Source organism: Camelus bactrianus, chromosome 35, assembly GCF_048773025.1.
Source record: "Camelus bactrianus isolate YW-2024 breed Bactrian camel chromosome 35, ASM4877302v1, whole genome shotgun sequence".
Lineage (NCBI taxonomy): Eukaryota > Metazoa > Chordata > Mammalia > Artiodactyla > Camelidae > Camelus > Camelus bactrianus.
This window is the reverse complement of record NC_133573.1, coordinates 29952246-29977260: the sequence shown is the minus strand read 5'-3', so window position 1 is coordinate 29977260 and position 25015 is coordinate 29952246. Positions and strand designations below refer to the sequence as shown.

Here is a 25015-nt window from a genome sequence, read left to right as displayed (position 1 = left end):
TCTAAGAACTACTATGTTAGCAAAGTGTCGTTTAAAAATAACACAAGTTCTAGGATTAATTAGATAAAATAAGCATTTACACCATGAGAAAGCCTTGCCGTGTGTGCACCCCGGCACCGAGCACATGATTACTTCCGTTCCTTCACGAGCGCTCTAGCTCCTTCAAGACAGAAGAGTTCTCATCTGACTGGCCAGGTGGTTCCTTTGGCAAAATTTTAAGCATGATATATATGGGACGAGATTTTTGGGGAAACAGTAACTTAAAGGGTCACTGAAGTGACGCGCCGGCTGGGAGGGGCCCAGCCCCGCTATCTCACTATCCAGGACGGGTCCTTCGCGGTCCGCGCGTTGTCCGGGCCCAGCAGCGCCAGGCCGTGCGTGCTCCTCCCGGGGCCCAGGTACCTGCAGTGGGCGGGCGGGCAGGCGGGGTCAGTCAGGCGCCCGCGGGGTTGGAGGTCGAGGCCCCGACCCCAAGCCGCCCAGCTCCCTTCACCTGGTGCTCACGTCGACCAGGGCTTCGCGGTGGACGGCGAAGAGCTGCTCACGGTGCTTCTGCTTCATCTCGTCTGAGAGGCCGTACAGGAAGTGGTCCAGCCCTGGCAGGAGCGCGGGTGAGGGAGGCCGCCTGTCGCACTGACCCTTCCCCAGTCACTTAATGGCCCGTTTCCACCAAAGGTCACACCGTGGACCGTCACCTGCCTGCACGGCAGTCTCCTCCCTGACTGGGGTCTGAGACCACGAGCCCCACCCTCATGGAGGGGCAGACACCGGGGGGGGGGGCGCATCACGGGGTGGGGGGACCCCGTGCCGTTACTCACACCACGCACCTCTGTCTGATGGAGCCACGGGGGAGTCCACGGCCGAGAAGACGGACAACTTCGCCTCGTCGATGTCCTGCTGTGTGAACCGCCCAGACCTCGCCCAGTCCACGGCCTTCACAAAAGACTGCAGCGTTTCCGTGGAACGAGGGTCCCTGGGAGACCAGGGAGTCAAAACCACGCTCGCTTACCAGCGGGAACACAGAGGCGGCCACCCTTCAACACTGTCCAGACGGCCCCCAACAGCCGACGCTGTGGGATCCGCACAAGCCACCACATGCTCTCCCTGGAGACCTGGCCCATCCCCCAGCTGCGCCCCAGAGTCCTAAATACCCCTCTGGCCCAGAAAAGGGCAGGTCGAGTGACTGGAAGGAAGAGAAGACGCACCAGGGTGGTCTAATGATCACCCCGAGCAGGGCCAGGTTGCAGGACCCCCAAATGAGTGGAAGGAGAGCTCCAGGCCTATTGTCCACGTGTGCATGGGGGCGGGTGTGGGGTGCATCTCGTGGGAAAGGCCTCCTTTTTCTGTCCTGTCGACCACGTCCAGCACGTGTCCCAGGACAAGGCCACCAAGAGCAGAGACAGGAGCCAGTGGGGCCGTGATCTCCCTCCTCTGAGGGGTCAGAGTCGTGCCCTCAGGCAGCAGGGTCGGGAGGGCAGGAGCCGTCTGTGCTCTGAGGACAGGCCCAGCCCCCGAAAGCTTTTGGGCCAAGGGTTCCCTGTCACCTCCTGATGTCCCTAAGACTCAGCAACCGAAAGGACACCACTGGGTGTGGTTAAATGCCAACCAATGAAGACAGTGGTCCCGGAGTCCACCCCGTGCCCACCCACCGGGCGGCCGGAGACCCACCTGTAGGAGTACAGTGTGAACATCCCGCCGTAGCTGAGCTTAGCGCCTCCACCGTAAGCGCCGCCCTTCTCTCGGATCTCCGTGTGCAAGAACTTAGCGGTCATCAGGCGCGCCAGGACCTTCAGACTGAAACGAGCGAGGAAGGCAAGTTGCCACTGCCCAGTACTGTGCACGGCAGGTGGCCCCGAGGCGGCCGAGTGTGCCGCTGGGTGAAGTCTCGGGCAGTGAGCGACACACCGTGCTCGTCTTAATAAAAACTGGAAGAAGGTGAGGAAGACGCACTGTCAGACGGGCCTGGGTGGCAGGACAGCTGGGGAGAGGGGACCAGGCTTTCCTGAATCACAGCGGGTGGCACCGGCTGACGGGAGGCGGGGGGCCCGGGGAGGGGGGCCCGGCTGCGCCCGCGGGCTCTGCCCCCGGTAGACGGGGTCCACCCTCCACACGTCTCTCCTTAGAAACCTCTGCTCTTTCTCTGTTACAGAGGCACACGTTTCACTGCTGGGAAATTCAACGTACAAAGCAGAGAGGGAACAGGCTGCAACCCCACTCCCCAGGGTGGGTCAGGCCTCTAGTCACTTCCGTGTTTTAAACCTAAACCTCCCTGTTCAGTAGTAGAAACAGGCCGCTATTCGAGGGCCTGCAGTGCGAGTTCAGTTCCTATGAACATGGAAAGAAGCGACACATGAGCCAAGCAGCCCTGCGACCGCCCGGGCGCCGTACCTGGCGTGGTCCGGGTGCGAGTACGGGGCGGTCCTGACACACTCGGCCACGTAGCTGACGGGGAAGGGCAGCAGGAAGTGCGTCTTCACCTGGCAGGGTGTGAAGGTGGGCTCCTGGGGGAAGACGGGCGGGTCACCGGACCCCTGCTCACCTGGGCCCAGGCCGCACAGCCACGTCCCCGCGGGGAGCGGCCAGGCCTGGCGGCTGTCACCACACAACCTCGCACCTTAAGGCGAAAATGAAATATCCCAATCTCGTGACCACACCGTTCACGCCACCGGCGACTGTGCCAAGGGTGCGGCAGGGACCGCAGGGCCCGGGGAGGGGGGTGAGTTTAAACGAGGACCAGACGTGAGGACCAGCACCTGCGCGCGTCCACACCAACAGCGCCCGGGCCTCAGGGGCGGCGGGATGAGGGGGTCTCGTGGGGGGACTCACCATCACCAGCCTCCTCATCACCGGGGAGCTTCCGCCGAGGGCAGGTTTCTGAAAACAACGTTTCCAGGACAAATGAGAAAACCGCCAAGCTCACCTGGGAAGCTCTGAGCGAGCGTGAGGCAGGCCTGCTGCGTTTGCGGGGACGCTCCGCACCTCCACGACGTGGGGGCGCAGGGGCTTCCGCTCCTTCTGGCTCCGACCCAGGCTCCGCACGAACGTGTCCACCGCCGTCCCCGCCCGCGACATCTGCTGAGGGGTCGCGTTCACGGAGCACCTGTTGAAAGACGTGAAGTGCAGGCAACTGTGACTGTGATGCTAAGACGGGGCGCTCTGTGTAAACAAGAGTAAGTAAATGATGTGCAAAACACACACGCTCACATCTCAGCGTAAGAACAAAACCTGTACAAAGCAACAGCCAACGGAGGGACCACCACAGCCGTCTCAGCAAGTGCTCTCAAGGCACGGCCGGCCTCCCCTCCCCTGCCCAGTGCCTACGGCTGATGAGCGGCCACCTGGACTAAACTCTGCGCCCCGAGGATGGCGGAGCAGGGACAGCGCAGACCCGCCAGCGACGCCTCCGGGGCTGCAGCATCGGGAGACAGATGACATAACCGTAACCACTGTTGGGGGCCGTGGCCGCGGCCGGCAAGGCGACACCCTAAGCAGCCGAGGAGCTGCGCTGCTCTGCTCAGCAGGCACTTCCGAACCCTGCAGCCTCCCAGGGGCTAGTGCCCGAAGGCACCAGGACCACACACTGTGCCCACAGAGCAGCCCGTCCCGTCCTGGCCATAACCCCAACTGTATTTTGGGGAAGTGACAGCAGGTACCATGGCAGCGATACGTGCTCCAGGCACCAGACCGCGGCTTTGCACACACGCGTTTACTCCTTGTCATGCACCTGCTTTATGCAGGAAGCAGAAGGGCCGTGTGGTCAACTCCTCGAGACGCTGGTGTGAGCACACGTGCAGCCCAGGAAGGGGAAGTTGGCCCTGCCGCCCAGCTGGCCCGAAGAGCCCGCCGGGCATTCCCAGCAAAGGCACAGGGATGCCTTCTGCAGCGAGAGCTGCCAGCCAACCGCAGGCCGGGCGCTGGCGGGGCGCAGCCTCACCGGCCCTCCGTCCTTTCCAGCCCGTCTGTGCTCCCAGACCTGAGCGAGGCTGCGTGGCTGTGTGACGGCCCCAGAGCCAGGGGTCCGGACTCTCACTCTCCGTCTGGAGCACACGCCCCTCCACGGGGTCCCGGGCTCCTGTGCGGAGCCTCGGCTCTGGGGTTCACCTCGCCTGCCCTCCTCCCCACCTCCCAGGATGCACGTTCAACGTCCACACAGAACGGCCCCCCGGCTGGCAGAACAGTGCTCTGTCTGAAGCTTCTGGGACTGTCACTGCGAGCGAAAAGCGCCCCAAAACTGGGCTCCTCGGGGGGAGACGGCGCAGCCCTACCTCAGGTGATCACAGCTCAGCAGGTGCTTCTTGATGCGCGGGAGCTTTCTCAGGACGGGCCTGACGTCCGCCATGTCCGCCACTCTCTGCATCAGCCTCACCTGTGCCAGGCAGAGCGCCCACAGGTAGGGCCCGCGCCAGACACCCCTCGGCCAGGCCTCCGGGGACACACCTGTCCGGCCTGGGGAGGGATGGGGCCACGGGCTGGAAAGAGGAGGTTGAGCTAAAGAAGTTGATTTCCCCGTAAAACCTGGCTGGAGAGTCAGCTGCTCTGAGACACGAACCCCCAGCCCTGCTCACCTGATCCATCCCCTCGAAGGTCTCCTGCAGGTCCCCCGCGGGCGCCAGGGTCCTGCCGGCCCGCACGGACGCGTACACGTGCCCCGCGTCGGGCACCCCGTTGGACAGCTCCTGAGCCGCCATCCTCACCAGCACCCGGAAGTGCTCCTCCTCCTCAAAGCGGGGGCTGCGCGGAGAGGAAGAGTCAGCGCCCGGGCAGCCGTCCGCGCCCCCCAGCGGCAGGGACAGCCGCTCCGGGCGAGTCCTCAGACGACGTGAACGTCCCCGAAGCCTCGCATGGGGACCACAGGTCAGTCTCAGAGACCAAGAGCCGAGACAGGAGCAAAGCCCTCGGCTCTCGGCACACGGCACACGGCAGCCCCGGGGCTGCCCCGCCCACGTCTACATCTGTGTGATAGTTACTTGTTAAATATCTCACTCCACAAGTGCATCATGTCCGGCAGGTTTCTATCGAGGCAGAAAGATGAGAAAAGCACACCCTGAATCACAAAAGCAAAAAACAAGACGAAGAGGAAATTAACTATGACGTAATTTAAGAGGGAAAAAAACCAAAACACCAGAGGAACAGCCCGACCCCCCCCTCGCCGTGCCGGGGAGACAGGCCACCTGCTCGTAGGTGTCCAGGTGCGAGTCGTCCGGGAGCACACAGGGGGCGGCGGCCATGCCCCCCGTCTTCAGCTCCACCTGCTGGGCCTGCTCTCTGTAGCCAAGGACGCCGCAGCCCAGCCTGACGATGGGCAGAGAGACACCGAGTCACTGGCTGGGCTCCCCCTCCCCCTGGCGTCACCTCCGGGCCGCACGCCCAGGTGCCTCCCGTCACCCTGCACCAGGTCCCCGCTGGGCAGAGCCGGGTCTCAGTGCAGGGAGCCCCTCGGCAGCACCTGCCCTGCACTGGCCGCCTCCCCGGTGCTTGTCCAGCCTTCCCTACCCCCCTCCTCCCGAAACACGCTGACAAGACTCCATCTGCACAGTGCTTGGTAGTCTTGGGGGCGAAATCTGAAAAAACAGCCTTTTTATATATTTAAGGGAAGCAGAAGTCACCTCAACACCGATGACGCTTTTGGGAGAAACATTCTAACTGCTGCTCCCAACACAGACACAATCCAAGCCAAGGGGACTGTGAGTGCTTCCTGGATCCACTATGTGGCCAAGGACACACCAACGAAAGGGCAGAGGCGCCTGACGAGGCCAAGGGCTCCTTCCACACGGCCGGACACTGGGCAGGGGCCCCCGCTCGCCCGGCTCCCGCAACGGTCGTCTGCCCACACAATTCCCTCCGTCTGTGACCCCAGGACACAGGGGAGGAACCCCACCGGCGTCTCAGTATCCTCGCGGACAACGGGGACCACAAAACCAGCTCAGTGGGCGGAGGCACAACGCGGCCTCTCGGGGTGACCCCAGGCCTGCATGTCGTGTTTAACAACTCACACTTTCTCATGAAGAACAGTCAGGCTCTCATAACCTTAGGAAGAACCTAGTCGACCAGACAGACGTTCCTGTGTTGCCCTGTGCTCTGTAAGTGTCTTAATGTACCGTATCTTAATAAGAAAGTATGATTTTCCTAAGAAAACTCTCCACACACACTCGGCCCACATCTGGCAACACCTCTACAGGACATGAAATGGAAAACGAGTCACTGCAAAGCGGTCACTACGCAGGAACAACACACACGCAGGGCACGCCCGTCGCGGCGCCGCGCAGGGCCTGGCGGGGCCTTACTTGGTGAGGACGGCGCAGAAGAGGGGCACGTAGGGCCGCAGCTCCTCGGGCAGCGTGTTCAGGCTGGACAGCGCTCGGAAGTAGACCAGGCCGTTGGTGGGCTGCGCGCAGAGCTGCACCGGCGTCTCGCCGCCTGCGGGGGCGAGAGGCACCCTGAGCTTTCAACATTTTTACCACATAACCGTCGTTTACTATCTTTAAAATGCTAATGCTTTCCAAGGATGGAGATTTAACATTTATATTAACTAAAAAACAAAACAAAACCCTACTCATTTGCTACAATGCAGACAAATTTCCCTCCTGTACTTTTATTATGGCAAAACCTGCAAGTCTTCAGCCCTCAGTGACCCCTGCTTTCCGAAGAGCGAGCGCAGTCAGCATGCCCTGGGGCCGGTGGCCCCCCAGCCCTCCAGCCGCCTCCCCACCTGCACTCGGAAGCCCTGGCGTCAGTGTGGCCTCCGCTCCGGCAACAAGTGACCTCACTGCCCCCACCGCCCAGGCCCCTGCCGGAACGGCCTGGGCTCCAGCGTCTAACCCCGCACAGAGCCCGAACCAGCCGAGGACGTGCGGCTTTACTGATGACTCAGTACTTGGCTGGTTCTTTCCACGGGCACTTAAAGCTCCACCGACAAACCAAACCTGAAGGGTTAAAGGGCCAGTGGGACGTCAACCCGGCTTCCCGGAAGCCTGGTTGGGAAGAGGGTTCATTTACGGGTGTGCACACATGCACACACCAGCCGGGTGTGGTACCCAGGCTGCCCCGCTGGAAGAGCAGGAGGCAGACACGCCCCAGAGGTCAAGGGGGTGCTGGTGCCCAGCCTGAAACCCCAAACCAGGTGCCGGGCCACGGTCGGACGTCCTCGGGCCACGGTGGCAGAGCCAAATCCTGGCCACATGGAAGCACCACGTCCCAGGCGTGTCCCCTGCGTCAGGCAGAATTCAGAGTGACACGGGCCCGACCTGGGGGGGCTCCGTGATGGAGCAGCAGCAGCTGTCCCCCCCACATGGCCTGACGCAGGCCGGGCCCCGTGGACACCCGAGCCGGGGGAGCAAGCTTGGACGGACAGCACAGGAGGCAGCAGGACGCCTGTCTGACCCGCCCAGGAAATACAGCCCCTCCCGGGTCCACGCCCAGCGTCACAGCAAGTACCTGCTACAGAAATGTGTGTGTGCGCGCGGTGGGGGGGGGGGGGGCGCGTGACGACACAGGGGCTCAGACGCCCTCCCTGGTACGCTGGGCGGGACCCAAGCCGGGTGCCAGCCCACTGACCTGCCAGCACCACGTCCAGCTCCGTCACCGGGATGCGGGGCTCGATGTCTGACACCTTCAACGCAGGCAGGCAGGACGCATCTTGGGGTCGACTCTGCTGGGTCTGTAGCTCTAACCCTAGAAGGTGGGGGATGGACCTTCAGGACGACACTGAAAAGGCCCCGTGCAGCCATCTCCTGTCTGCTGAGGCCCAGGACGGGTCGGCCACGCAGGTGTGTGCCGGGAGCTGGGCCACCGCTATCCCAGGTGTCCCCTGTGCCCAAGGAAGCCAGCGCATAAGCGCGCCCACCGCTCAGCAGGCGGCACGGTGGCTCAGTCCCACCCCAGCGGTTACAGGAATGACTCTGCTGGACGTGGGGGCGGGGGGAGCTTCGTCCACGCAGCTTCCCCTCCGTCCCCCAAATTCTGTGCAGACGGAACTTGCTTTCAGAGCTTTCAAACCACTTCTGGCTGAACTCAAACTCACTCACTTCTGTACCTGTTTATTCTTATTTTCACTAATTTCCACAAAATACGTGTGTGACCACATACAGTTCACAAATCATAAAAAGGGGTAAAACACATCTTCTGGGCCCAACCCTCCCCAGATGTGATGTGAGGGAGGCAGCCCTTTCTCGGGGTCATGCAGGGACCGGAGGCTTCAGTGCAGTGTGTGACCCCAGAGCCCCGGGCGTCACAGGTGAGGTCCCCTCAACGTGGCCAGCAACCCCCCGCCCCGCCCCCCTCGGGCTCCCACCACCAGGTCCCCGGTGGAGGCCCCGGCCGGCCCCTCCCTCAGCCTCCCCCCACCCGCCGGGGACCCGCTCAAACCTCCTGGACTCAAGGCCCCTCACCTGGTCGTTACCCTGCCAACTGAGCGTCCCGACCCCCTGCCCAGACGCTGCCTCACTCGTGCTCTTGGAGAAGAAGGCCCTCTTGCCTCCCACCGGCCCAGTGCTGGCGACAGCGTGAAGGTCCTCGTCCCAGAGAACGTTCCCCGCCTGCCCCAACCCCACAGCCCCTCTAGGCACCGCCTCCCTCCCCAGATCCCAGGCCCTGCCGACCCCTCACGTGCATAGAAACACAGACACCAGAACCGAGGATGCCTGGATGTTACTCCTGCCCTGGTCCTCACTGGTGTTTATCCACAGATTCCCCACACTGGGGGCCACACTGAAGACCTGCGGAGCCAAGGCAACCATTCAGCACACCAGCATTGGGTCCTACTTAACAGAGCTCTGCAGTGATCCCCGAAACAAAACACACCTTTGTAATGGGGCCCCCACTCCTTCCCGTGCAGGGCTGGACAGGAACACAATGGTCTTCCTAACACAGCACAGCTCCACGGCCAGGCCAGGAATCTGACAACTGCGGGGACGCACGTCCTGTTGCTCAGGCATGGAATTACTGTCTGTGCTACAAACAGGCGGGGCCACAGCAAACGGAAAAGCTTCTAACAGCAAAGGACACTACGGAGGGGCAACGGCCGCTGCTCAGTGGGACAGAACGCCTGCAAATCAAGCACCACCTGGTGCGGAGCTAACACCCCAAACGTCTAAGGGAACCAACAGCGAAAACCAAACCATCCAATTAAAAAACGGGCGGAGGATCTGAGCTAGCTTTCTTCCAAAGACACACAGGTGGCCAGCAGGTACTTGAACAGATGCTCAGCATCACTAATCATCAGGGAAACGCGGATCAAACCCCGACGAGACATCACCTCACACCTGTCAGAGGGGCCAGCACCGAGAAGACCACAGATAACAAGTGTCGGCGAGGACGGGAGAAAAGGGGGCCCCTGTGCACCGCTGCTGGGAACGTAAACTGCGCAGCTGCCAGAGAGCAGCGTGGTGGAGAGCAGCGTGGAGGTTCCTCAAAAACCGAAAAACAGAACCGCCATGTGGTCTGGCAATTCCCCTCCTGGGTATGTATGCAAACAAAATGAAGACACTCACTTGTATAGACACGTGCACCCATGTTCACAGCAGCCAAGACACGGGAGCAACCTAAGTGCCCGTCGACAGACGGCTGGATAGAGAAGTCGTGGGGTGTTTACAAACGGAGTACGATTCAGCCATAAAAGAGAAGGAAATCCTGCCATTTGCAGCAGCGTGACGGACCTCGAGGGCATCACGCTCAGTGAAGTCAGTCAGAGAAAGACAAACACCTACGATCTACTAACACGCGGAATCTGAAGAAGCAAAAACACAAAAAATCAAGCTCACAGATACGGAGAAAGGAATGGTGGCTGTGGGGCGGGTGGGAAAATGGAGGACGGGGGTCACAGGTACAAACCTGCGGTTGTAAGAGAACTCCGTCCTGGGGACGTGACAGGCAGCAGGGCTACCGCGGTTACTGGCACCGCGCCGCGTGTCTGAAGACGCTGAGAGACTAAACTTAATCGTTCTCATCCCAAGACGAAGTTGTAACCATGTGCAGCGATGGGCGTCACTGGGCTTACTGCGATGGTCGCCTCGTGACGTGTAATGTATCACATATTTACAGTGCACACCTGAAACTAGTACAGTGTTATATGTCAATTCTTCCTCAAAAAAAAACCTGGAAAAGGAAGCTGGAACCTGTCGGCTGGCACCCACGACACAGACGCCTGTTCACTGCACCAGTCACAGTGAGCACACTGAATCTACGGCAGGTTTAAAGTAACTGCACGTCCAAACAAGAATTCAGACATAAAAAACCGGTCACACACTGACATTAATTTTGTCTTTACAAGATTAAATCACCTCAAACTCAGCATGATCAAAAGGGAATTCCTTTCTACCTCAAGTCACCTCCGCCTCCTGACAAGCCTTGGACGTCTCACAACGCGGTCCGGGTGCAGGGGAGTGGTGCACGTGTGTTTGCTCGTGTGTGCGCTGTATGTACGTAATAACAGACCCTATGTACGTCTAACTTAAGCGTGACGCCGTTCACAGCGACACGGCAGTGTGTGTGGTAAGACAACACGCCCTCACCTGGGAAGGGCCCCTGCAGGCACCCCGCCCGTTCCGGTCTCACCGCCTTCTGTCCCCACAGCTTCGCCGTGTCCAGGGCTCCGAGGAGCGAGCCCCGTCAGCAGTGCCCCCTGCGCTGCTCACTTCACTCAGCACAGCGCTTCTGAGACCGACGGCACCGGGGGCCCGGCCCCTGCGGGCCTCTGGCCGAGCAGCACTTCCCAGGCCCGCACCGTGTGGACACCCGGCAGGTGGAAGTGAGGCGGGTCACGGCTCGCGTGGACGGACGCCTCCGTCCCTCTGGGGAAATACCGGGAGCAGACCCCGGCTGCACGGGGGAGCCCGTGAGCACCGTCCCACGACAGACGGGGTCTGTGTTCACCGCGCCGGCACCACACGGACCCAGCGGAGCTTCAGGACGTGCTCCGGGCCTGTCCCCCCGACCTGCCTCCCCTGAACCCACGGCGCACACCGTCCACACGGCCCGATGGGCGGCTCACTGTGAACCGCGACGCAACACGCTCAGCGGCCTGTTACAGCCCCCGCGCGGAGAGGCCATGCGTCAAACCTGGAAAGCGGATAAACCTTGCAAAGCCACCTCTTTCCCAGCTCCTGCCTTTGCTGCTGGAGCACAGGGTGGCTTCGGAGCACACGGTCAGCCCTCCTGGGGCTGAACCCACTGCACGGGGCGCGGAGCTCTGCAGGCGCCCGGTGAGCACTGTCCGTGGAGACGACACCTGTCTCCACCCCTTTACCGCCGGGGAGCCCGGTGGGCTGGGGAAGGCGGGGGCAGGGCTGGCGCGGACCTTTCTCGTAGATCCGCTGCTTGTCCTCCGGGGAGAGAGAGTCGACCTTCTGCTTCAGTTTCTCTGCCTCCACCTGTGCCTGCTTCTCGGCATACTGGTCGTCTGGCTTCATGGACAGAATCAGCTTATGCCGATTATCCTGCAACAAGCAGAGCAACAAAGGGACAGATGGGAACAGACTTCATCATGTCCGGCGCCCCGAGCGAGCCCCTCCCAGAGCCACCGTCGGCCCGCAGTTCTGTTTTCCCATCGCACATGGAGATCTCGACAGGACTCGGCCAGAGGGCTGCGTGCGGGGGCACTCGAGCCACGGTGGTCCTTCCAGCCCCTGTGCTCTGCCCTGACGACCTGCGTGGTCCCCACGTGCGGCTATCACTGCTACGGGACGACAGTCACCATGGTTACCGGGTCGGAACCAGGACAACTGGACATTCACTTCCTCTACACCTTGGCTGTGCAAAGAAACTGCTTGCACTTTTTATTGTTATAAATCTTTGGCTTTAGCTGAAATTGAAGATAACGTGGAGTAAAATCTAATCTTCATCTAGTCTTCATTATACCAACAACTTATCAAAGGCTGGAACTGAATTCCTCGTTCTGTACACTGTAAATTATGAGGACCAAGTAAATGCTGACCTGAGATAAAAATGAATGCTAGGTGGCTTAACGTGCCTCCCCTATTTCAGCAACTAGAGCCACACGCAAAGGCTCACCTGTAACACTACGACAGCGGGAGGACTTCACGCAAAACAGCCTGTAACTCACAGCGACCTCGGCCCGAATGCCCACACACGCCCCGCGCCCCGAACACTGGCGCTCAGACCACGGCCACCCCCACCACGGGACAGCCCTCCCCATCGGGCAAGGCCTCGAGGACCTTTACCCCGCCAGTGGCGGAGACCCACCAAGAACACACACCAAGTGCAGGAGCCCACAAGCCTAGGGAAACAGCGGGCAGCGCAGACGAGCCCTTCGGAACAACCACCAGAACGTCCACACATGGAGGCGCCTCTTGTGCGTGATCCTTCCACCAGCGGAACAAACGCGCAGGCGGATGTCCCCTTACACACACACCCACACACGCACACTCACACGTGAAGAATACACGCACATACTCAGAAAAAACCAACTTGCATGAAAACCTGAAAAACGTTTTTAAAGCTAACATGACCATTTACACTTTTAATAACTAAGAAATTACATCACCCGTTTACTAACACAATGCAGATCATACTCCTCATACTCCTCTCATTACTATAAAATTCACCTCCAAAATTACACTCTCCAATCGTCTTACCTTAAAGTACTGTTTTAGTTTTTCTTGCAAAAACTTGGGATTCTCCTCCAGGCGCTGCCTGAACCGAGCCACCTGGCTCCCCAGCTTCAGGCACTCCACGGGGTCCCCGCCATGATTCCAGCAGGAAGCCACGTGCTGCAGAGGAGTTACAGCACCCTGCACGTGACCCCGCGGACTCCGCGTCAGCTCAGGAGCCTCACAGGCCTGGCTTGCCCTTGAGACCCCAGTTTCCACATTTAAAACACCACAGGTGACTGTTCATAACAAAAGCTAAGTCACTCTTTCTCCAGAAGAAGAAAAATTAAACTCACTTTGTGCTTTTTTCCTAATAAACTAAAAAGCACAGGTTTAAAAATTACTTTTTGCAAAATATAATTACCAACAGCTCGACAGTTATTATAAATCTCTGCCCATTTAAACTACTGTGTAAATCTAAGACGTTGAAAAGTTAATGAAGTAATAAGCTAGTAAAAGAACCATGTTTTTTTTTTAAATTTTAATTTCACTTTACTAGTTCTTTTATTTTTTTAATTTTTGGGGTTTTAGCAGGGGTGATTAGATTTATTTTTTAATTTTTTTAGTGGTGGCACTGGGGATTGAACCCAGGACCTCATGCATGCTAGGCACGCACTCTACCACTGAGCTATACCCTCCCCTCAAAACACAATGTATTGTAAAACTAAATTAACAGTAGTTTTGTATCAGATCCCAAACATTGTAACCTTCAAGGTTCAAATGAAAGGTGCTGTGAGTAACAATCTACACTTTCAAGAACCACTAACACAAAAGCAACGAGAGAAGGAGGTGTCTGAGAAATTAATTACACACAGACGCCAGGGCGAGTCCAAAGCTGGCAGACTGGTGCTTCATCTGTATTTCAACTTTATGAAGTAAAGCTTCGATTCGATCTTCTTCAAATCCTTGCCTACAGAAACATCAAGAACTCAGACGTTGAAATCAATGGTTGCGAACAAGGAAGCAGAGATAATACTCCAACAGCTGACGGGGAGGAATTCAGCTGTGCTGCGTGAGGAGATGCCGGCCCCCAACACACCCCCCCAGCCCAGGAGCTGGGGCAAGCCTGTCCCCGCACGCTCACGTACAGGATGACGTCATCCAGCGTCCGGTCCACGAGGTCCCGGACCGTCTGGATGTCCTTCTCGGCGATGCCCTGCAGGCCCACGCTGAAGTAGGCCTCCCTCGTGCAGCCGTTATACCTGGATCACAAAGGCAGAGGACGCCTTGGAATCTAGTTTCCACTGTTCCTTAGGACGCGTGCCCCTGGAAGATCAAATACGCTACAGCGCAGGGCTGAGAACTTCAGACCCCACGCGGCAGCCACCAACGCAGAGTACCCAGGCGCTCGCTCCTCAGATACAACTGGTCAGTCTACATTTGTAAAATCACCATGGTTTAAACTTCGGAGTACCAGGAAAAGAGGATTCCGGAGTCTCACAAAATCTTAAGATTTCAACGAACATTTAGTGACCTGACTTCTAAAACAGGTAACAACTTGCCGGTGGTTCTGAGATCCTGGAAGAGCTACCTTGCTGGGTTTTGTTTTTTTGCAGAATGTCCCCTGCAGGGACATAAACAGCCTGTACAGGAACCAAAGCTGGGGTGGGAAGGGCCGTCGTGCGACTGAGGGACGTGGAGCCCCCTACACCCCCGACCCCCACCCACCGGCTGTGCCAACCCACGATGGGTCCAGACACTGTCAAACGTCAAGCTGCCCCCAGCCGTGGACTGAGGATCTGACCTGACAGGAAAACGTACCCAGCGTCAGGAGAAAAGTCTGTGCCGAGTCCAGATTCGACAAGGGCTTTGTAGAAGGGGGAGTTGGGGCCGCTGATCAGGAGGGAGGACAAAAGGCTCAAGGTGAAGGCTTCAAACGTGTTGGTGATGCTTCATTTATACAAGTGGGGCGCAGAGAAAAGGGGGAAACAGTTGGTTCTCACAAATGTTTTCAAAGTCATTAAAATCACCGCTAAATTAACACTTCTATTTCCCCCCCAAAACTGAATTTCTACCAGAATTTCTTGCATCTCAACCTCTATTTGCATAGTTAAATGGACAAAAAAAAAAAAAAGAATATATTTTGGTTTGAAAAGCTCTTGAGTACTGGGTTTTGGGGGGGGTCCCAAACCACAAGGCTTACACGGCTGTGGATGGAGTGCTATCACAGGTTGGCGCCTAGCACCCGGATGGGCACTATCTACTGTAACCGCCCCGTCCACACGGACGTAAATGCTGAGGGAGCGGGGCCACTTGGTCAAGCTGTGCAGCCACAGAGGACAGCACCCAGCAGCGTGGCCAGACTCCTTCCTGCCCACACGTCCTGAGCGCCCAGACCTCTACGTTCAGAGTCTTGTGTGTTCAGTATTTTTCTGCGTCCAGAGTTCACAGTCGTTCTTCATGCTCAGACGCACCTGTGACCCCAGTCCTAAACCCCAAACCAGCCTGGACGTGGTTGCAAACACCTGACATCCCACACCTGCTGGCTTCCCATGGGGGTGTTGCCCCCGACCTCCCACTGGCCCTGTCCCTCTGGGTCCCGCAGACACTCACTCTGGCAGGAGGAAGCTGACGCTGACCGTTGTCTGCTCAGAGGACCCCGCAGCCAGTGAGTCCCGGGCACACGTGATCTGGAACTCCCTCTGCAAGAGGACGGGGCATGTTACGTGGGCAGAGGATACGTGCACGGGTCTAAGCAAGCAGCCGTTACCGGATGTAGAAAATGGTCCAAGAGACACTTCCCACTAAATTTAACTTTCCTTTCAAACAAGTAACCATTCTTCAGGCTCGAGAAGCTCTTAAACACAGGGCAGTGCCCACAGCATTCTGGCAACAGCCGTCGGAGCCTCCCTCTGCGCACGGTGAACAGGCGTGGGCGGGGTACCGCTCCACGGCGCACCCACCGGCTCCGGCCACGGCCGCTGCGCGGGCACCGCCGTCCGCGGCTCAATCTTCTCAAATTTACTCAGCGCTTCTTCATGAATTTGCTTCAGATGCTGTTCCAGCGGGAAGTCACCGTAAGTGAAGAACCTGAAATTTTGAGGGAGTATCTCAGCCGATGTTAGGTTAAAAGGTCAGAAGCCAACGCAGACGGCTTCGTGTAAAGCGGGCGGTTTGCAGGTGCGACAGCCACCACGGAGCCGGGTCCTGGGCCAACGCGACCGCCACATGGGGCCACTTTTTCCCACTTGGCTTAACCACAGACACCAATAGAGGCTTCTGCTCTGTTTATAAGACGTGGTTTAAACAAAGCACAAACTGTACAAGGGGTTAAATGTAAGTCTGGCAAAAACTGCTCTTCATTTTGAATCCACTACAAAACAAAGGAGCCGCAAAACCCAGACAAGCTACACATGGGAAGACTTCAGGCCTCCGCCGCGCTGACACAGTGACGCATCTGAGCCTAACTGATAAGACTCAGAACGTCATGAAGGTCACATTTAGGCTACAGATTTCAGACCACACATGTTTTAAGGCAACACAGTATTCACCCAGGGGATTAAGGAGACAATGACAGGCTTGATCTGTTTAATATAACGTTGTCTGAGCTACGCTTAAAGGTTTGGGAACTAGAATCTTAAAGATCCTTTCAAACCTTCTACTCAAAGTTTAGAAAGTGAAAATCAAAGTTTAGCAGTGAGCGCCCCCCGGCGTCTGCCCGCGTTCAGGGCAGGAGGGGCGCCCACCACGCTGAGCGTCCAAGTCAGAATCTTGTCTAAACTCACACGGTTAAAAGCAAACCTTTCCACGGCAAACGAGGGAGAAGCATTCGGGGCAGGAAGAGCTAAGGGCCGGCCGCAAGGCGCGTCACCTGGCGTTGCTGGGGTGGTAGTGTGTGGCGTGGAACTGCCTCAGCTGCTCCCACGTGAGGTCTGGGATGCACAAGGGGTCCCCTCCGGAGACCACAGCGTACGTGTGGTCGGGAAGCAGGCGGCTCTGCAGGTGCTGCGAGAATATCCTCTCGTTGTCTGCCTTCGGGTTAAAACACAGGGCGCGTGAGAAGCAGCGCACACACTGTGCCTGCGGCTCGGCGAGGGGCCACGATCGGGGGCTGCACGCCAACATCTCGTGGTAAACAGGGACGCCCACCCAGACACACCCTTTAGCAACGAGGGATTCTCAATCACGCGTGTTCTTCGACACGGTGCTACTGCGCGTTTACCAGCCCAGAGCACGGCGTCAGCAAGACGTCAGTGGAAACCGGCAATCAAACACGCGTGTGACTCGCTTCACCGCGGTATTCACCTGACCGCGGCAGTCCTGACCCGAGAACTCGAGATGTAGTTAGACTCCGTAAACCCCACTGTATACTCGGGCCAGGAAGACGGGAGGAGACCACGCCCCAGCCTCCGCGGCCGCCGCTCACAGCGCTGTCCCCGCCAACTCAACACTCAGCGCCACACAGGATGTCGTCGGAGCCCGTGTTTCAGCACTTTGCACAGCAGGATGTCGTCAACACAACAAAGGGAAACACTCACAAACGCGCCCTTCATCTCATTAAAGACGACTCCTTTAAAGACCAAGGGCGTCTGCGGGTCGTTCGGGTCCTCGTGCTCCAGCCGCCACCCTTCCTGCCTGAGGAGTGACTGACAATTACACGAGGACAGTGACGCCGTCACCAAAGCACAGGCCAGGGAACCAGTCACCACTTACCAGAAGTCCAGTTCCCGCAAGCACGGGAAGAAGACTGCATCCAGGTACACGGACAGGAGGTTCTGGAAGTCCTTGGGGTTTTGTGTGGAAAACGGGTACAGGGTGTAATCACTAGCTGCACACAAAGGAAGACATGTGACGACACAGCCGCCCCACAGGAAGCGCCCACGCAGCCCCGCCCCGCCCCAACGGCCCACGGCAGAGGCAGCCGCAGGCCTGGGAGGCCGGCCTGGCCCACAGAGCACCCCCCGCACTCGCTCGAAACAGGTGGCTGAGCCCCGCCGGCCCAGCCCACCACCAACCTGCGTCCTACGGCCCACAGCCCAGAGCCCAGCGCCCAGCGCCAGCTCCAGAGGCCGAGCCCCACAGCCACACTCCCCAGAGAAGACGGCTGTCGCCTTTTCCCTCAAACTCCAGTTTTTACAATCAGCCCCAACCCATCCCAAAGGGATGACACTTCCAACGTCCCCAGCCCGACAGAAAACGGTGTGCCCTGGGCCCCACGGCAGAGGGAAGGCGGCTCTGGGCCGGGCCGGGCCGGGCTGGCGTCTCACCCGTGAAGGCGTTCATGAACGTGGACAGCGACCTGTTCAGCATCTTGAAGAAAGGGTCCCTGCAGGGGTACTTCCGCGAGCCGCACAGGACCGTGTGCTCCAGGACGTGGGGCACGCCGCTGCTGTCCACTGGGGTTGTGCGGAACTGCACGCTGTGGAGGACCGACAGAGCCCGGGCACGCGGTCACTCGGACCATCGGGACACAGGCCACGGCAGCCTCCCCGCCTCTCAGGACTGCACACGCAGCCCCGGGCCTGCAGGGAGCCGAGGGTGTGAACTCCTCCACCCTGCCCTCGCGCTTCCTGGATGCTATCAGGACTGGTATCTTAAACTAGCGTAGGTGCGGGAGATGCTCGAAGCAGAGCTCTCAGAAGGGGGCCGGAGGGCACACCACACACCTGAACAAGTTGTTCCTGTCCTCCCTGGCCAGGTGCAAGTACCGTGCTCCCGTGCCGTCATGGCTGAGCTTCACGGCAGTCAGGCACAGCTCGGGTACAGACGTGACCTGAACCAACAAGGAAAACAAGAAGAGTGGAACTCAACTGGAGAGGCGTCAGGGCTCCACGCCGAGCACACTGCAGGGCCTGGCCCGGTGGGCACAGCAGGAGCCCCTTGTCCTGACCCGAGCCTCGTGGACCCAGGCTAATGACAACACACGCCTTTCCCTCCCACATGCTCGCTGTTTGCTGGGCACTTCCGAAACACGCCGCAGGTAACCCCGGGAGGAAGGCCTTCCCACCCCACTCACAGATGAAATTCTAAGCCTCAGGCAATGAGGCAGTCTGCCCAGACCAAAGCCTGGACTCAGACCCCTTCTGTCTCCCAGGCTGCCCCAAGGAGAACACACTCCAGCCCAGAATGTCTGGGGTGTCTCCCATGCGCTCCTCTCCGGGACCCTCAGAATGGCCCCGCCGGGAGGTAAACGCTGGGACAGACCTGAGTCTGGGCGGCTGAAGGATGCACCTGACGCTAAATTCTGCTTCCTCTAGTCTCAGCTCCCGGTGGTGAGCTGGGCTAACGCCAGTTACCTGTTCCTAGAGGGAGGGTCCAGCGGGGCGCAAACCACTCTGCGCAAACGCAAACACGTCCTCGCCCGCTGGGGGAGGCTGTGCGTGTGCGTGTCTGTGTGTTTCCATGAGCGCTCCTCACGGAACTCCCACTGCCCTTGGTACTGAAGCACCTCCGCCAGGTCCCTCTCCTTCAGCCACAGCCCTGCATTACCATGACAACCACACAGCTGTGCAAGTGACCCGTCCTTGCTGACGCCGCTTACTGGCAAGGCAGAGACAGAACTCGGGTGTCCTGAGCCTGCTCTGAGGGCCCTGCCACAAAAACGGGTTTCAGTGGCCTCCTGATGCTCAAGTAACTGATGGCTCTGAAGTTGTTCAGACCTCAGAGTTAACCCCTGTGCTCTATGAGGTGAACACCCATCCGCCTCAAAAAAGCTTTCCTGGTAATTGTTTCTTAGAAAGGATCAGAGCCCCCAGATCACGAACCCCTGTAAGGGACTCACAGGTCCTGGGTCTGCCTTGAATACCAGCGCTGCCCTGCACTGCCCGGCCCACGCTGCCTGGAGACAGACTGTCCAGGCCCCTCCCCACCCTCTCCTCCATCTTCCTCGTGCTCTGCCCTTCATCACACTGTCCCTCCTGCTCCTGCGCCACAGCCACACACGTGTCCCCCTGGACAGGGAGCTGCTCGTCTGCGTACCTGTTAGAGTGTGAAGCACAGTGCGAGCACAACAACCAACTATGTGATAAACGTAGTTTTCAATTATTGCATTAAAGGAAAACAACGTGAAAGTTTAATCACAACAAAACAAGAATCAAGTGAAATCCATTTTAACATAAACTTACATAACTACTGGCCCACAGTCTCTCCTCTATAATTCTGAAACCCAATGGCTCAAATGCAGAAAGTTTTTGCCTAAGTTTGGCGCAAACTTGGCTGCTGGTAAAACATGACCTGAACAGGTGTGGGGCATTCAGTCTGAATTATCACTTGGTGTGAACAGTCGTGTCTGATGCAGAAACAAAAATGTGTTTGATTTACTTTCCAAGATCTGAAAAGATGTCAGGGTCCAGGGGTCGGGAAAGGGGTTAGGGATCTGTACTCCCTTAAGAGTCAGGAAATCCTTTCATTTGCAAACTCCTCTGCTTCTGAGCACCCGCCGTGAGACAGAAGGGCCAGGGTCTGGGGACCAGGAGGAGACCCCCCCCAGGGGGAGGGCACACCTGGGCGTACCTGGCCGACCGTGAACCCCTGGATCTTTTCTCCGACCTGGAACCGCAGGGCCCTCTCACAGGCCGTGGTGCTCCCCCACCTCCATGCTCTGAGGTTGGCACTGCTGCACTTTCGGAAAGTAATCAAAGTTAGGTGATTTGCAGGAAAACTGGCTAATGTAGTTCAGTAACATAGTGAAAAATACTGCCACGTGATAAAGACAATTCAAGGAAAAATTAAACCTCACATCTTCCAACCATCTTCCAGAAAATTAATTTCCATTAAAGTTCTTTCAATTTTATCTCAACTCAACTAAATCCTTGAATCAACTAATTGCTGAAAACCTTTTCTTCGTATGTGTCCGTAAATAACTAACACAACCATGACACCAGTTACCCTTAATCGCATTAAAAACTCTCAGACCTGCACTCCTGACCCCCCAACACGTACAACAATGTGTACACCACTCCCAAGAGCCCCGACCCCGCCAGCTCTGACGTCCAGCAGCAGAGAACAGATGAATGACGCACTATTCAGGCATAAACTTAGTCCTAGAATGAGTGGAGATGTGGACAAACGATGCTGAACCACAAAACCCACAGGGGACAGACACAGTGTTACTCTAGCAGGAACTGTTCAGCCAAGCAACACTGTGTTGCAGGAATACGTGTGGATGGTAAGAAAACAAAGAAAAACAAGGGAATTATTTCTGTAAGCCAGAACAGAGATTCCATTTTAGAGGGAGGGAGAGTTAGGGGTAATCTTAAACTGGGTAATGGTGACAACTTAGTTTTAAATAACTTTTCTCTCAATTGCATTATATGCTTTACGGCATTTTCTACATTAACATTATATCCCGCAAAAATGTTTATTTTGAAGAGGATATGCACAGAAAACACTGGCTCATTCAGTATCAGGCAGGATCGGGGAGATATTCTATAAACAACCGACCTTTCCCTTGTTGATTTAGCAAATTGTACAAAGACGGGATAGAGGCTTTTAACCCAGACACACCGCAAGGGCACCCCCGTGTTTCCTCCCCTGGGCTGGTAAACTCCACCACAAAGTAAATAGGGTTCTATGAATTAGCATAAAACTAAACAATGTAATCTTTCTTTTAAAAAGTAAAATGTTGTATTTTACCAACTCAAGGGGAATGACACTCATTCACAGTTTGAAACTAAACCACTCCTTTTCCATAAATCTAGTCATTAAACAGGAAGCTCCATTCCCGGAGGCGCCAATTTTATCAGGAGCGCAGGTGAGCGCGGTACTTCCGTGCCTACGACCACGGGGAAACGCGCACGACTAACGAGCCAACGAGACCCGCAGCTGGGGGTTGTTCTTACTGCTCCCGTTAAAGCCCACATCCACGAGTCTTCACCTGGAAAGCCCCGACCACCCGCACGCAGGGCCGCCCGCGGGAGGCGGGTCAGGCCAGGTTCTCGCCGCTTTACCCCAGTCTTTTCTGGGGGCTTCACCCCAACCCTGGTAACTGGACAGGACCCCCTTCCTTTGGGAGGGGTGGACACGGAGGACTGAGCGGAGGAGGCCATGGGAGAGGGGCCGCTCTGCCACCCCGAGGGGCCAAAAGGACCCCGCATCCAGACCCTGCAAGGGGGCTCGGGCTGGGACTGGGCTCCGGGGTTAGGAGCCCCAGGCGAGGGGTCTGGGGGTGCGGGAGCCCCAGAACAAGCTGAGAGACACCGCGAAGCCTCCCGCGCCATCGCCGCCCACCCTCCCTCTCCCCTCACCGTCCGCCCCTCGCACGGCCCCCTTCCTCCCGCGTCTCACCGGCCGCCCAGTCTCCGCAGCGCGCCGCTCGCCCTCCAGCCGCTGCGCCACATGGCGTGTGACCAGCACGCCACCGGCCGCGACCCCACTTATGCCGACGCACGGCGCGGGGCGGGGCGGGCTCGCCGGCCGCCACTCCATTGGTCAGCGTGCAGAGCGACGCCCACCCCAAGAGGCTGGCGAGGAAAAGGGCGGGTCCCCGCGGCGGCGGGGCGGGACTCGCGGGCCGACGGAGGGGCGGGGCCTGTGTGCAAGGGGGCGGGGCTGAGTGCCGAGCGGCAGGCAGGCGCAGGGAGGGGCGGGTCCACGCAGGTGAGGGGCGGGCCTGCGAAGATAAGGGGCGGATCAGCAGAGTGAGGGGGCGGGCAGTGCAGGGGAGGGGCGGACCTACAATGAGCCTCGGGACTTGCTCGGTGCTGTGACCACCGGTGGGCGTAGGTCTCCCGGATGCAGGTTGTGCGCCTGCACCTCTGCGTGGCCACGCGTCCATCAGCACGTTCCGGGCAGTGAAGTGAGGAGGACGTCCAGCTTCAAGCCCCTAGCAGGCGCCTTAGCCCCGGGCTGTGTGGCTTCATGGGCAAGGTCCGAGGCCTGCATCACCTGGTTTCCAGGGCCACGATTCCACGACGTCACGCTCTTAACAGCGGTCCCAATCAGAATGTCCCCCGCAAATCGCCGGAAAGCTCTCGCACCCCCACGTCTGTGCTGGCCCACTGCTCTCCCCGCCCGCATTTCGTGTCTGGGAGGACTACACACGTGCCCTTCCTGTACCTCGGAGAATGGCTCCAGAAGGTGGAGCGTGAGTGGGTGGGCCGGCAGGGGGCTGGGGGCGGCAGGTGCATCTGGGATGAAACACACCTGGCCACCGTATGGGAGGGACATAGAAGGAAGGACCCAAGTCTGACCTCAGTTTCTCAGAGCTTTCACCCCCTCCCTTCTCTCATCTCCCTCATCCCCCACTTCTGGCCGGAGAATGCAGAGGAACTCAAATCTCCCGGCCCCTTCACCCAGGCGCTGAAGAAACAAGGCTCAGGGGACAGGTGCAACCCGCCTGGACATCCGAACATTTGAGAGCAACGTACAGGGTAATACTGCCACGAAAAGCCACCAGTCTTCAGAAAGCTCTCCACAGTGCAGAAGAGTCTATTCAGAGGAGGACCCAGCTGAACCGGGTCAAGCAAGGGTAACGATGAGAAGCTAAGGACACAAACACTCCGCGTAAATTCCTTTCCTCCGGTGACACTTCGGGGGGTAAGTATTACTGTCACCGCAACATCTCTGTGATCTTGGGAGACGGCTGGGGGTTATTAACCCTGCTGTGATTCTGCGGGAAACTGAGGCACAGGGACGTTACAGTATTTTGATCTCTGAAGAATAAATGCTACATAAATCCAGTAATGGCCACTTTGCAGTGCGTTCCCATGGGACAGACCTCACTGATGGGTGAGCTGCGCACACTAAGCATTTATAAATAATTATTTTGAGCAGCACCAACATAGTATTAACGTGCATATGTAATCTCAGTTTATATTAGCAGATCATTGCAATGTAGAAAAAAATCACAAATTGTCTATGCGGTATCCTATGTTACAAAAACCTCCTGTGTTACAAGGAAGCACCGTGTTAGTAGGATGAGCAACTGAGCACTGTCAGAGCAGACTGGGACCGGGACTTAGAAAGGCAGTCAAGTGAATATTGGAGTGTCGTGGGGAGAACTGTGTCTCCCCAAAAAGAAATGCTGGCATCTTGACCCCCCATAACCTCAGAATGTGACCTCACTCGGTAAAGGATCTTTACCAAGGTGATCAAGTTGAAGTGAGGTCATTAGGATGGGCCTCTAGTCCAATGTGACTGGTGCCCTGTAAAGGGGGTTAGCTGGGCACACGGACACACACGGGAGAAGGCCACGTGAAGACGAACGCAAAGCCATGGAGATGCTTTTGCAATGCAAGGTACCAGGGATTGCCGGCCACGCCAGAAGCTGGGGACGCAGGATGAACAGATTCCTCCTCACAGCCTCAGAAGGAACCAATGCGCCAACACCTTGGATCTCCCCTTCTGGCCCCCAGAGCTACGAGGCCGTGAATTCCTGTTGTGCTCAGCCATCCAGTTTGTGGTCCTTTGTCACAAAGCCCTAGGAAGCTAATATTGAGGTGTCAGGGTTTTTACCTCCGGAAGAAAAAGATGAAGTGGTTTAACTGAATATGCTGTTTTCCAGGATTGCATGTCACCGACAAAATGCATGCTGTTGCAAATCCTTCACTTCTGAATCCATCGTACACAAGTGAGTGACGCTGTTGGAGATGCAAAAGGAGGGTACAAAAAGCCAGCAGGCTCTGTGCCAGTGGCAGGCAGCCGGGGAAAAGGGCCTCACGCTGAGTCCAGACCGCGGCCCTCGCGCTCGCCTTCGCCCACTGTTGGCTTTTTTTTTTTCTGCTCAATAAATGTTTATTCCATGTCACCCGTTTGCAGCCACTGAACATTTCTACTGACACATCTGTGTAAAGCATCTCATCTTCCTGTTGAGCTTGTAGAAATGGGCTCATCCACAAAGAGAAAAGAGACCCGATTTTCTCCAAGCTGCCTTCCAACCCGAAGGTTCCACAGTTTTACCATCTCAGGTCTGTTGTTATGCTGGTCACACCACTGACCTCAGCCTTCTGTTTTATTTTCTGTCTGTTTAAAATGACCCATTCAGGAGTTCAGATTGAGCTGGCAGACTCTGACTCCGTTTCTGCTTCTAGGTACGTTCCCTGATGCCCACTTTTGATGCCCATCCCCTCGTCCCCTGAACTGAGTTTAATTTCGGGTGTTTTCAGGAAACTTAAGATGCTGAGAGTCCTCTTGGCTAATGCTTTTAACAATAATTTTTTAACTTCACAAATTCACATGTAACTATATGGAAAAAAGGCCAGGATTAATGGTTAATAAAAGGTACGTTAAAGTAACAACGGGATATAATCTATCAGATGTAACGGTTTGATGAAGCTCAGGGCTGGTGAGGCCTGTGAAGTGGCAGGGATCGGGTGTTCCTACACTTCAGGTTCCATGTGGGACTACGTGCACATATATGTATCTACCTTTTGGAAAGAACTTTGGCATCATTTATACAAATTTTATTTTATTTTTAAATTTTTTATGTTTTCATTCCTTTTTTTTTTCTTTGAATATCTCTTTTTAACTTT

General features: G+C 57.2%; 1 protein-coding gene across 7 annotated transcripts; it reads right to left on the bottom strand.

The window, feature by feature from the left end:
- Positions 1-59: 59 nt before the first annotated feature.
- Positions 60-22004, bottom strand: PITRM1 (pitrilysin metallopeptidase 1). Of its 7 annotated transcripts, none has more exons than XM_074358324.1 (27): positions 21831-21978; positions 20058-20160; positions 18212-18318; positions 17813-17964; positions 17259-17373; positions 17084-17180; positions 16417-16577; positions 15509-15635; positions 15159-15247; positions 14367-14495; positions 13694-13807; positions 13419-13515; positions 12591-12746; positions 11294-11432; positions 7555-7671; positions 6285-6417; positions 5172-5292; positions 4968-5044; positions 4566-4731; positions 4266-4366; positions 2980-3100; positions 2827-2874; positions 2389-2501; positions 1669-1794; positions 828-973; positions 494-596; positions 60-402 (listed from the first exon to the last, which is right to left on the bottom strand). In XM_074358324.1, exons 1-27 carry the CDS (start codon positions 21881-21883, stop codon positions 309-311), a joined length of 3105 nt encoding a protein of 1034 aa, XP_074214425.1. In that variant the 5' UTR covers positions 21884-21978; the 3' UTR covers positions 60-308. The 7 variants fall into 7 exon arrangements, 6 of the variants coding, with proteins under 6 accessions (XP_074214425.1, XP_074214423.1, XP_074214424.1 ...); XM_074358322.1 differs by having other exon boundaries at positions 20058-20165; positions 21831-21946; XM_074358323.1 differs by having other exon boundaries at positions 12591-12725; positions 20058-20165; positions 21831-21945.
- Positions 22005-25015: the final 3011 nt, after the last annotated feature.

Excerpts from the sequence above, each read along its gene's own strand:
- PITRM1 (XM_074358324.1), bottom strand. The coding sequence starts at position 21,883 with ATGTGGCGCAGCGGCTGGAGGGCGAGCGGCGCGCTGCGGAGACTGGGC. Across the intron at positions 17,181-17,258 it reads TTGCGGGAACTGGACTTCTG|GCAGGAAGGGTGGCGGCTGG; the intron begins GTAAGTGGTGAC and ends GTCACTCCTCAG. Across the intron at positions 15,636-16,416 it reads TACCACCCCAGCAACGCCAG|GTTCTTCACTTACGGTGACT; the intron begins GTGACGCGCCTT and ends TCAAAATTTCAG.